At 37.8% G+C, this 13,286-nt stretch overlaps 1 protein-coding gene across 1 annotated transcript in view; it reads right to left on the bottom strand.

Moving 5' to 3' along the window:
- LOC112574263 overlaps positions 1–13,286 on the bottom strand; it is a 17,246-nt gene extending 3,960 nt beyond the window's left edge. The window contains exons 1-15 of the mRNA XM_025255207.1: positions 12,887–13,286; positions 10,644–11,144; positions 9,804–10,087; positions 9,337–9,463; positions 8,766–8,938; positions 8,154–8,302; positions 6,931–7,090; positions 5,884–5,978; positions 5,148–5,374; positions 4,471–4,637; positions 3,258–3,429; positions 2,273–2,434; positions 1,670–1,825; positions 1,144–1,234; positions 74–144 (exon numbers count right to left, since the gene is read on the bottom strand). Coding sequence (XP_025110992.1) covers positions 87–144; positions 1,144–1,234; positions 1,670–1,825; positions 2,273–2,434; positions 3,258–3,429; positions 4,471–4,637; position 5,148 — 807 coding nt within the window. The 5' untranslated portion in view covers positions 5,149–5,374; positions 5,884–5,978; positions 6,931–7,090; ... (4 more) ...; positions 10,644–11,144; positions 12,887–13,286 and the 3' untranslated portion in view covers positions 74–86. The remainder of the gene's footprint in view (positions 1–73; positions 145–1,143; positions 1,235–1,669; positions 1,826–2,272; positions 2,435–3,257; positions 3,430–4,470; positions 4,638–5,147; positions 5,375–5,883; positions 5,979–6,930; positions 7,091–8,153; positions 8,303–8,765; positions 8,939–9,336; positions 9,464–9,803; positions 10,088–10,643; positions 11,145–12,886) is intronic.

The following is a 13,286-nucleotide window of genomic DNA, read 5'->3' as shown; positions in this document are numbered from 1 at the left end:
TATTACCGTTCATTAGTCAGTATATTGCTCTCCTCTTATATATATAGCAACAGAAAAAGCAGAAAAAACTTACCTGAGAAGGGAATTCAAAGGGAGGTTGGAGGAAATATGACGACAAACTTTTTCGCTTTTTCCGTACATCGCCTGGATAAAGATAGGTAACAATGTAATATCCCAGTTTGCAGACAGCAGTAACAACAACAACACTGACATGAATTCTGTCTGGGTATTAGGATAGTGTTTTCTATAACTTACTGTTTAAATTTCTGCTTTTAGTTGCCAATCTGCCCCTAAAGAAAACAAATGGAGAAGTAAATTTTTCGATGCAACATAAGGAAGGGTATCTATGAAATTCTATTTACTCTGTTTACAACCACATGCAGAAAGAATTCAGTTGATCTCCTGAAGACATTATCGTTCATTATATATTGTCTATGTGAAAATGGTAGCCGTGTCTAACTCATAGCAAAATGGCCCGTACCTTAATTATTATTATAATAATATCTAATGCAAAGTCAGATTTAGTGCTCTTACCACATTCCGTTTTGTACAAGCTGGGCAATAAGACGAATAGTACAAAGGTTTCTGGCTAATATCTAGCAAAATCGAAAGTTGCTTTTCGGCAAAACAGATATTGGTATGTCTTTTGCATCATTGATGTGTCTGATGCACCATCAGACATACAGTGTTTGAGATATGAATTACTGATCAGCAGAAACATTTCAAACGTCTGTAGACAAACACACAAACACACCAGTATCTCATTCTCTGGGTTTGTAGGGAAAGGGAGGACACTTCAGTCACTGAATCAATCATCTTTCGACGGAAAGGTTTGCAAAGAGGAGATGGACAGCCAGGCAGGGGAGATTGGTGTAGTAACAATTCGACTACAAAATCTGTAGGTAGAGTAGTGACCTTTCAACAGTTTTAGCAACTAGCAAGGGGGACTTCACTTGTCAAAATTGCCACTTTCACATGCCATAGATAGTAATGCTGGTCTACTCATCTGAGGTCACGCACCTCCCGCAGCTTTGTTTGTGTAATCAGATGAGATTAAGAAAGATTAAAGGGTAGGTGCACTCTACAGTGGACCTTCAGGTGTGGGCTAACGTTTCTTCCACAATCTCAATTTTTTTCTCTCACCTTTTCAAGTAGATGAGCCCAGATACAAGAATTGTGACAACTATCAGGGCTAAGATGATGGGAATCAAATGATCATTGGTGGAAGTATCATCTGGAATAAAAATATAGTCCAAGATGTTACAGTAAATGAAGTTTTATGGGAGTCAGTTGTTTTTCAAAACTCTACATTTTATTTCTATACACTGTATTTAAATGCAATCTATTTTTGTTAAATGTATTTTTGTGCAATGCATTTGTAAGCAATGCCTTTCTGACAGATGAATATGTGTTCAATATTCACCTATACAATTTGCATCACCGAAATGTATATCTGAACATCTACACCAATACATGTATTTCTATTTATATGCATAAATGCAATGTATTTTATACGAAATTAGTTGTAAACAAAGGTTATTTTATGATATATTTATGCATAATATTTTTCCTGCAAAGTTTTATTCTGTCTAATGTCTGCTTAAAATGTATTTATTCAAATTTATTTCAGCTCAAATCATTATGCACATTATGCACAATCAACACTTACCTTGAATGGCTGGAATCTCGACCTCTACCTTCCCAGGCGGACCTTGACCATGCTGAGAAAATGCAGTGACTTGTATCAAATACTTTGTCCCCGGTTTCAAATTTTTCAAGGTGTGCCTGGCAGTGAACTGGTCAACAACCTCTTTATGTTCAGAACCTACAACCATACACAATGAACTAAATTCACCCATTCACCAATTTACTTAATCAAAATATTGTGATCGCTTGTGCTGTCATGCGGATTGTTAATACATTGCTTCCAGATTTTGATTTGACTTTGGTATATATTTGCTTTCTTTGATAATCATAATTTCTATTTTCCAGTACTTTTTTCATCAATTTTTAAATATATTTATTCTTATTATGTTAAATGATAAGGCTTTTTGCTATGCTTAACTTCTACTTATCTGATTATCTATTCTTAAGTCTAATTTACATGTCATTATTAAACAACTGATGTGATTATAACATTAATTAATTTTGTAAAACTTATAATGTTGTTAGCATTACAAAGAATATGTGAAACATACGTTTCTAAAATTACCAGAGGTCTTACTATACAACTTTCATTCAAAACAACTATACCAAATTTTAACAGACTAACCACTACATGTGCTGCCTGAGACTGTTCTGCAGTAGGTGATGCTGTAGTTACTGATGTAGGCACGGCTGTCATTGTAGTCAAAGTTACAGCCCCGATGTAGCCAGGCCACATCCACATTGTTTTTCACAGGCGATGCTGTGATATCTCTTACTTCAGGGGGATCTGTGTATGAAAAAAATATAATACACTTGACTATGGCAGAAAATCCTAGAAAATCTTGATGCAGCAGGTTCATATTAAGATATAAATATTCTTAAAAAAGAATATTACCACTCTTAAAAAAGCTGTGAAAATCTCTTTTTCTCCTTTTTTTTTCTCTCTCTCTCTCTGACTCTACTTTATCTTTTTTCCTCTCCTTCAGTCTATCTCAAAAAATAAGCATTAAATGCATAAAGGTGTAGTAGTAGGGGTGAAATTTTGACTAGGTCGATACTATTTTCTTAAATATAATTGCATACCCTCTTCTGTTCTCAAGACATAATTGCCTACAAAATACATCATCATGAAGAGAAACAGATTAAAATAATGATGTCACGTTTGTATACAGATATGCCGAATTAACGCAAGATCACAATAAACTCTCCATTTGCTAATGCCTTCACATTATAAATGTATCATATACAATACAGTGATCTTGACACCTCTCTCTTTATGCATGCTGATGTTTCCACGAATGTATCTCAAGAATGTAAGGTAGGTATTCACTCAAATTTGAGGACACACTATCTTGAACTGAGCTTTATTTAATCATGAAAAAACCTGCACCACACTAGACTTTGAAGGACTGATACATCACCATGAACAATAGCCACAACAGTTGGTTCATTGGACATGTGGGTGTGTTACCATTAACCAAGCCAGAATGTTAGTTTGGAGACAATGAGGAAGCATACATACATGCTAGCTGTGTTTTTTTTTTTAATTAGTGATGAGTTCTTTTGACAAAACTGCTTGCAGCAGGCTAAGATTAGTTTTTTGTCCTTACCTACATCTTTGATGTGGAAGCAGGGAGCCCAAATGATCCCACTGCTTGCTTGCCTGACTTCACTAGCAATTCCAATCATGTAGTCATCAGGTTTTCTTCCTACATCACCTGGTGGAATTTTCAGCTTGTACTCACTGGCTGTTCCAGGTAGAATTTCATAATGCACCTCATCCTAATATTTCCAAAAAAAGTAAGCAAATTCTGACTCTGAAAATAATTTTTTAACATTCAAGAGATCTAAACAGGACATAACAACCTAAAAAAATTACTTCTTCCAAATTTATATATGTAACATATAATTTGTAATATATGTAGATAGTGTATTGGACACAATTCATGATACTCTTTATATGTATATGTGTGTGTGTATAGATATGTGCAATTCCTGCCAGTCTTCTGCCATCAGAACCTGTTGTATGACCCATACAGAACTTGAGGTCTCTTTTGATCACAAAATTCCAAAATTCTTCCTATTCCAAGAAAGGGTATAGTTCTTTGCTTTCAGCTTTTTAATGCTGTAATAGTTAATCACCGAGTAATATTTCATCATATAAGTTGTCTTTTGACTTCTACAAAAAATACTGTAGTTCGTGTCACGTTTTTCCCCAATAGTTAGAAGGTAAAATTAAAACATCGTACAGCATATTAGCAGTAGGAGCAGTGAAAGTAAGTGGTCAATCGTGTAAAGGGTAGAACCCATACTCTTAATAAATTAGGAACTCATTTCTTTTATGACAGAAGAAAAGCTGCATGGGCACGTTTTCTAGCTAGAGATTCGAGCCTCCGACCTTTTATCCAGCTGTGGAATGAGCAAAGTTATTATAGAGTAACAGCCAATGGCGATTACAATAATTGTGCACCAACAGGCGGAGGTCTGGAAATAGTGTGAAGTCACTCTGCTTCTGTCGTCTGCTTACCCTAGTAGGAGACCTTACAAACTATGTAAAAACATGAAACCTAAAATATCTCTATCATCTAGTCTATTATCGGTACACAACTCCACGCCCCACTTCGCACTCTTTGTGAGCAGTCGGTTGTACCCGAACCTCGCCCTGTTCAATAGAATCGACCGACCTATGACGTACTTCCGCTTCTCTGTAAGAAAGGTCTGCCGTAGAATGAACCAACGAGCAGGAAAAGAACCCTCCAAGTGTGTGTGTGTTTTATCATTCTCTTCCTCCTAAACTTAATAAAGAAAAACAAGCAAACTTACGTCTGGGTCACAGTTCCTCCTCCATTTGGACCCACGACACCAGACAATGGTATAGTTGTCCACCATAGTCTCAGCAGACGACCATCTAAGATAAAATACTCGACTGTTCCAATCTTCAGCATACTCAGTGTCTGTTTCTACCACAAAGTTCCTTGGAGTAGTAATCACTGCTCGGAGAGACCATAGGAATTCAAATGTTAAAAGCAGAAGTTAAAAAAAAAACTATCATGCAACAGAAACTCATTTAATGAAAAATTATAAAGGTATTTCTTAACTTAATAGATGATTTGAATTGGAGCTGTGTTTCAAGAATATTAACACGTTTATAGAAAAAAAATTGCTCGACAAAATTGCTTTTTATAGTATTTTGAGTGATCAATGTCCTGGTTTGTGAAAATGTTCTGGATGTATAGTTATTGATATCATCCAAAGACATATAACATTAGACAAATATTATATGCCAGCAAAAAAAATTAAAATTATATTTTATTCAATATCATATACCAAGAAAAACCAAATATCTCCATATTATTAATTTCATTTTACCAATGTATGTCTTCCCTAAAAATCCATCACTAATGTCCCATTCTGTAAACCCTTAATTTTCTCCCCTTACTCCACCATTCTCTCTCTCTCTCACACACACACACACCAATTTTTGTAAACACATCACTTACTGTGTCTAGGACTCAGCCGGATACTGGAATAATTTGAGGCGAATGTTCCCTTCCTTTGTCACAGCGAAGAGTTTGATGGTGTAGTTGTTAAAGTGTTGTGAAGAGAAGGGAAGAATTTTGAAGTTCTGAGAGCCGTCTATACTATAATTTGCAACACTCTGATTTCCATCCAGAACACTCAGATGGTATCCCTTGATGACATTGTACCGTAGGCATCTAGGGATGGCCTGTAACATGTTGTCTTTTTAAAGATGATTACACAAACAAGCTTTATTTATTTATTAGGTTTCGTCTACATAACTACAACAGGAAATTTTAATTTCACTTATTCAGTCTATGATATTCAAATTTTAAGCGTCTAGCAGATGTCGAAGTCAGGAAATGTAAAAGCAGGGCTTTCTACGCTTGTAGAAATATTTAAGCTGCCTTCCCGCACTGCAATGCAAGTGAGATAAAATAAAAGTAAAAGTAAAGGAAGTCCATTGACTTAAAGGAGGAGACTAGTTAGTTCTCTGACATACCATGGCCTGCATTTGGGAGGGTGGATTCTATTTTCTCCCCTGGTGAGTTAGTGGGAAGTATAGTGCATTAAATATATGTGTATGCGTGCTTTATTCTAATAAAAAAAAACGTGTGTTACTTTAAACAGTTTAGACACTAATAAAAATAACTTTTAACAAAATTGAAACCACTGTTGTGTCCAAGAGTAATTATTGAAGAGAAAATGTGCATTTACTTTCCAGTATACGAGGACACTTTGATTACATCGGTCAGTACTGCAGGGCAGGTTGGAAAAGCAGCTGCTGCACATCTCAGGAGCCACAGTTGGAACTGCCAAACAAAAACTCACATTAGTCACAAGTCCTGTAGTCGACTCACAGACAAATTCGTCAACTTCTTGTGATCAGACTTCATATTATCTCATTACCAGTGTCCATGGCATCACTCCTCCTTAAAACGTATTTGTCATTAATCACAGGAGCTCTACTTAAATGGTTAATTAACTCTACGCAGATGAAGCAGAAATGAGACAGGACTTTGTGTGAAACATTTTGGAATCCACTTTTATCCACTTCAGGCTTTCTTCTTCGCCTCTTGATAACAGTCGATGATTTTATTTTGTTATCGAAATCTTTGAATAATAGTAATTTTCGATTGCTCCCGCTTGTATCTCTGTCTTAACCATTGCAACCAAAAGTTTTACCCTTTTTACTTGCATGGGAGGGATAAGTAGATAAGTCAGGATTAGACTAAACTTCTAGGTTACAAGTGAATCAATGAGGCAAACAAAATATGTCTAGGTGTGAATAAAAAGAATGATAAAGAATAAGCTTTCCATGCGTGCAACAAGCAACCTACCATCTTGAATGAACGAACGAAAGAATGAATGTCAGACGAATCTTGTCTAGAATAATTACCAAAATTCCTACATCACACACAGAACGAGGTCAATATCATGACGTCACTTTTGTACACAGATATGCCTAAATACATATAGTCCTAGCCTTCCTATTGGCTTAGGTCTTTACAACATCAATATACATCAATGTACATTCCTCCCAGTCTGTGTTTTAGCCTCTTTCTGTGCACACAGTTTGTAGCACATAGCTCATATTTGTAGACGTGTCTCGAGAACGAAAGGGAGCATTCACCCCAGTCTGGGAAAACACTATCTCGGACTGAGATTTAACCAGAAAAAAAGTGTTGCACCCCATTAGTGCTTTAAGCTTCTATGTTGTAAACTTCTCGTATCTACATGCCCACAGTAGATAGTCAGTCCTACCTGACGGGTGAGTGAGCACTGTTGTATTCCGCCAGTCGCTGAAAAAGCCAATGGGTGGTTGTCACTAAAAGGATGAGACTTCACAGCCACCCGCACAGTGTAGTTGGTGAAAGGGATCAAGTTACAAATGACATCTTGTGTCCCATGCTGTCCTGTCCACCTGTATCAGTCAAGTTCACGGTGCAGTTAAGTGTACAGATGTACAAACCAGCTACATACATTCTTACATGCCCCGCATTCTTCATGTGAACGGGTCTACAAGTGGCCAGTTCACACATTATTTTGTGATTTCTTCCGCTCCCTCCCCCCTTATCTCTCTCTCTCATGCAAAAGATAGTTCCTTTTTTCTCTCAATTTTTTTTAAAATTCACTTCTTTCTCTAATATTTAAAAGGCTAAAGCTGTTTACATGAATATTCAAACTAAATTGGATATTACTGTGTTTGCTTAACAAACTAACATCAAATATGGATCAATTGCAACTATCTTTGGCTGTTAAGGCTGTTTATTTGTGTGTAATATATATTTATATATGTGTTCGCTTGACTAGAAGATCAGAGTAATTCGGTTTAGGTTTCGGGTGAAGACAGTTATTAAAAGTTGTGGAATGTAAATATATCAGAAGTAACACGATTTATCATATTTTAATTGTTAAAACTGAAATCTTAGCTATTTATAACGATTTTAACATCGCTATCAAGTTTCAAGACAAGCAAACGAGGAGAAAGTGATGTCCTTTCATCCAGCTGGCTACAGGGTGACATCCCTCCATCACTTCTCGTCGTTGCCGGTTGATTGGCATCAAGTTTTGTGTCTATCATCGTTCTGTGAATCTATGAAGCCATTTCCTATGTTCCTGAATCAATTTCTGTGTCTGCGCCACTTTCTATAAAACTTTATCGAAGATTTCATGCAATTTTTTATATGCTAATGGTATTCTTTTCTTACTACGGAGACAGGTAGTGTTCTTTTTCTTAATAAGACCAGAGTTCATCATCATCATCATCAATCATCATCATCATCATCATCATCATCATCATCATCATCATCATCATCATCATCATCATCATCATCATCATCATCATCAATCATCATCATCTCTGTGTGTTTTAACTCGTTTTGAGCCAGCTTTTGATGGTGGGTACAGTAGGTAATTCAATCCACTTTATTGAAATGACCATTCAGATAACAGTATGAATAACAGACTGCAGACGCGCTCTGTACCTGGTTCCTAGTCGATTTGTCTTCGTCGCACTCTGACTGGAATTCGATCTTTTCTACCACCTTCCTGGCGTCCTCGCGGTCTTCAACTTTGACCTGTACACAGGTGTGATTGAGCACCTGAACGGTGACATTAGGAGGGGCAGGCTTCACTGCAACAACAACATGGTGAGGTAAGCACACCAGTTACACTTGTAATGATGAGAGACATTAAAATTTAATAATAAGAATGTGTTAGAAATGATTCTATTGTATTCTTGGTCACAATCAATCTCTCATCGCGTGATATCTAAAGAAAAACGATCTTTTGTTGATTTCTGCGCCTTTCCTACAGGTCTGTCATAACACCCAATAATAAGAAGATTAAAGGCTTGTCCGTCATAGAAGAGTTTTTTCTAAATGAAAAAATTTCAAACGATTCATCATCGAACCCATCGGGTATTCCTTGTTGCAGGGTTCCAAGAAAATTCTAGGATGTATGAAATCTGCGCGAGGACATGAAATGTAGACGACTGCTTTACTCATGACAACAATGTCATGTTTTAGCTGGCTATTTTGTGAAATATATGAAGGAGAATGTAATACACTCATCAAAATATGAATTAATTTCCTTACCTATTAGTTCTGCTGTAAACCACGAACTTTTTTGACTTTTCTGTGACATTCTGTAAAGGGCTTCTTGAAGAAACTTTGATGTACATCTTATAGACTTCGTCACTTTGGAAATTATTCTCATTCCAAGTATACACGTGTTTGTCTTCATCTCTGGGCATTCCCTCCAATTTTGTCTTAAAACACAGTTTCATAGTAATTCAGTCATTTCTGTAACTATTTCCTCACATTATTTTCAAATAAGGATGCAAAATAAATAAAATATGAATGCATCGAATAATAAGCAGATATTTTAAACTGGCTTGTTTGTGTAATTAATGCAATGTAATTAAATAAGCAATGACTCGCTTTGGGAGACTAGTAAAACTATATTATTCTTTAGTTGTTATTTTGTCAAGCATTAGCCATTCAGTATTTGTTCATTGCTGAAGTCTTTATTAAAGAAACAAAATACCAAATTGTTACAAGAAACGCAACAGAGGCAAGTAAATATTCCTGCACAAATAAATGTAGTATGCATTGTTTTCGCTTCATTGAGGCTCGTCATGGTCTGAACGAACGACTAAAAACATACCCGCGTATCTTCCAGCAAAGTTGAATCTTTGTGTGTTTGGAGTACGTGTGTTCCAGATGCCACGAGCATGTCATCGTCTTCCAGTCGTCCACCACACAGCTGATGTTCTTCACCTTTTCAGGAGGGTCTGCGCTCGAGAACAGTTCAGGAAGATGAGATCATCGTCCACACAAGCTCACATTAACAGATTTATTACATACTAAAATAGTGAGAATAGATATGCACACAGACTGCCAGTTAAGCGGACTCTGTGCATCATTAATGAGGCTAAAAGCACAGACAGAACCTGAACTTCATCATCATTAATGAATTCTATTCCCATATAATCAAGTATACATCCACTATCCTGATGTTTGTGTGTTGTCTGCACATTTTAGTTGGTGTGTAGGTGTGTCTCTTCCCCATTGAAGCCAGCAAACAATACAAAACCAAAGAATAAAATACTAGATGGGAAGAAAACGACTCACAGTCACTGTTAATACGTGTGGATTCAATTCCTTCAAGATTCCCATCAGTGTTTGTTAAGGTAGCACCCTAGAAACTGATGGTTGACAAGTTTGGTGACAGGGTAGGTGAGTTGTATGGTACTCCGCGTTTATCACCTCCACGTACTCGGATGGAATTAACGAGTTCTTTCCTTCAAAACTGAAGTGCATCCTCGATGAGTTCTCTGTCGACGTTGGGTTTCTTAGTCGACAGGACACTGTCATATTGTAGCCCACAAAAAACCACGGGTCGGTTGGTTGAATATCTGAACAAGAGAAAATAAAAGTAAAGAATTATTATGTTAAACAGCAAACTCAAATACTAATGTGACACAATAATGTAACACAGGATTAATGTAGGTATTTACAAAAGTTTGATAGTTTCGTAGTTCGAAAAATTTCTGGCCCTCCTGTAGACGAAAACAAAGTTTAGCTTTTGATGACCCATTGATGTTCAAAAGTCTTATAAATATAGTTTAGACAATGTCCATTTTTAAATTATTTTCCACTTGATTAAAGATCAATTTCAATCAGTAAGATCAGTTTTTTCTTTGCGGATCTTGAGTCGCACGGTGAAAGTATGTGATGATACTCTTTGGCCAAAACATTTTTAGATTAACCGATCGGTTTTGGCTCCCTTCACCTCACTGACCTTTTTTATGCTGAGGTCACATCACTCAATGCAGTCTTCTCAATGTCCACACCCGATCTTCTTAATAAACTACAGACAACCTTCAGGATCTGGATTACAAGTGACAAGCACTTTTGAGAGACTTGACTACCGACATGTAATGCTCTGATATCACAAACAGCTTTCCATACCTGCTTTAATATTCAAACCACTAGCTTGAATGATGCGGAGAAGAAGAAGAACCATGAAGACAGCCGAAAGCATTGCCGTCACCCCGGTCCTTCCAGCCACAAGCTCCGATCTGGACATCCTCGTTATCTGATGTTCATCTACAAGCAATCTGATGTTTGCTGACTCCCTTGAGGCTCTGATGATGTCGGGACAGCGATCCCTCCAACATCAGGACAAGCGTGTTCCCAGCTTTCTCCTTTTATTTGTCGGGGAAGATTGCTAATTAGTTCTAAACGAGGAAGTTGACTCCGTTTTCTGGTCTTGCTTCCTTCCACGTTGGTGACACTGAACTTCGGGTAAATTCAGTTTATCCGAAACGCTTCTTGGTCACGAATAGCAGACGATCGTGACTTTTCTCTTCTTCATGGCGCAGGCGCGGATCGACAACAGAGAAGGTCCTCCCTTTCTTGTCTAATTGAAGTTCGTCTGTCGTGCTGGTCGCCAGAGAAGACTGTCTTTACCTGTCCAATCAAAAAAGCACAAATTAGTCTAACTCGCCAATCTTTGGCAATAATTAAGAGCTTAATTATTATGTAAATTAACCATAGTTATATGCTCAATAATGTATGTCTAGGTTGATAAGTCCTGTTATACAGAAGTTCGTACTTAAGACACCTATATTCGTCTAAATCAAGTAAGGTACTAGAATTTTTTGGCGACAGTTGATATAAGTAGTTACCACGAAACTAAACTTTAGACTATGAGTCACTTTATTACATATTTTTTATTTTTAAAATCACGCGACCCATCACAATGAATAATGGAGTAGATACAAGCAATCCCTAGTGTCCCTTCACTCACTGCTGACAGAAAATAAACCTTTCCATCAACTGCAACAAAACACCATTTCAGCAAACTAAGAAATCAGATGAAGTGCACACAGTTCTTAAACATAGGAGCACTTGTACTGACTGCGATATCAAGACACTTCCCTGTAGTTTTACTCCCATTGCCAAGAAGTATTCAACAGAATTTTAAGTAAACAAGTGGCCTAAACAACCGTAACATAACGACTGTTGTACGGACTGAGAGAGAGGACAACGATGAGAAACTAAATGTCAGTTGTACTGACTGAAGAGTAAAACAAGGACTCCATGGAGTTCCAACAGTGTTTTTTTTGTACAAACTGAAAGAGAAAACAAGAATTAGGTACTGTGATGACACCCTCGTTAAATGATCTGGAGGCTGGACCACCCATCATCCACTCAAACAACCACGTGCACGTTTCTGATGTGAGGCCGTGAATGTTTATTTGTTTATATAACAAACACCCTTTGGGAGAGACTAGGTCACCAGACTGTTCGATCCTTGACCCCATCAAATGGAGAACCAGTGCACACAAATAGTTTGAAGTTCATGTGGAGTAGGTCTAGTAGGTCTAGTCACTCTAGTGTGAGTCATCTCACAACAGAACAGAACTTTGTCCTTTCTAGACACACATGGCGGCTGTCCTTGTACTCCAGTGTCTTTGTGTGGTGCATCCGAGGGAATGTGTTGTGAGCTTCCTGTTGTTAACAAACGGATAGCACGTGTGTCATAGCCTGTCTCTCATTATTCTCACCTATGATACGTCACTAAGTGTTTACTGCTCGCTCCAACTGTGTAAACATCAGCTACTAATAATAGAATGCAAGTCACGTCAGTACATGTTGTCAAATATTCTAATATTAACATGTTGTTACAAAAACTAGAATCATCTTGCGCATGTAGCAAGTAGATATGTAAGTCATTAACTGTCTCACTCATGTTACAAGTGGATATCTTAGTCATTGACTATCTCACTCATGTTACAGTGGCTATGTTAGCCATTGACTATCTCACCCTGTTACAAGTGGATATGTTAGTCATTGACTATCTCACTCATATCACAAGTGGATATGTTAGTCATTGACTATCTCACTTCTGTTACAAGTGGGTTAGCCACTAATCATCTCACTCATACTACTTGTGTTAACTGCTTCACACAGTTATGTATTATCTGATGTATATTTTCCAGCTTCGTGTAAATAAACGACCGATGACATCGTGTTTGAATTTTGTTTTTCTTAATCATTGTACGGCCATTCGTGTGATAGCCATGATGGCTAGGTGAACAGTGCATAGCGACAGCACGTAGCAGGGAAACGTAGTGACAATTCTCACGTCAATGGCGGTGGAGAGTTTAAAGTCTTATTTATGACATGACAGTGTCACGGCAACTTACTGTTACGATTTGGCTGTCACCAGTTCGAGTCTAACTGCTTCGGTCACTGTCGCAGTGCTGACAAATCCTCGCACTTCAACGGGTGTCGTACTCCGGGTGCCACACTTAACATGGTGCAACACTCAACGGGTGGGGTACTTCACTCACTACGTGCTATCAGCTCCTCCTGTGGAGACGTTGCAGTAGACTGGACCGTTGCCCTCCCCCCACCACACACACACCTCACCTTGTGGGAGCCTCCAGCCCTCGCGACTGTCTGTGTCGTGACAGCTGTCACCTGTTACGTAGCAACCACCCGGGTCGCACCCTACCCAACTCCTCAGGAATCTTCGTATCGATACCCACCTGCATTGTGCCATCGATAGCAAGGAATTCTGCCGGCTCTGTCTGTGTTACGGGT

This window comes from Pomacea canaliculata, linkage group LG10 (genome assembly GCF_003073045.1).
Source record: "Pomacea canaliculata isolate SZHN2017 linkage group LG10, ASM307304v1, whole genome shotgun sequence".
NCBI classification, from domain to species: Eukaryota; Metazoa; Mollusca; class Gastropoda; order Architaenioglossa; family Ampullariidae; genus Pomacea; species Pomacea canaliculata.
The sequence above is the reverse complement of the archived record's forward strand: the minus strand, read 5'-3'. Positions and strand labels throughout refer to the sequence as shown.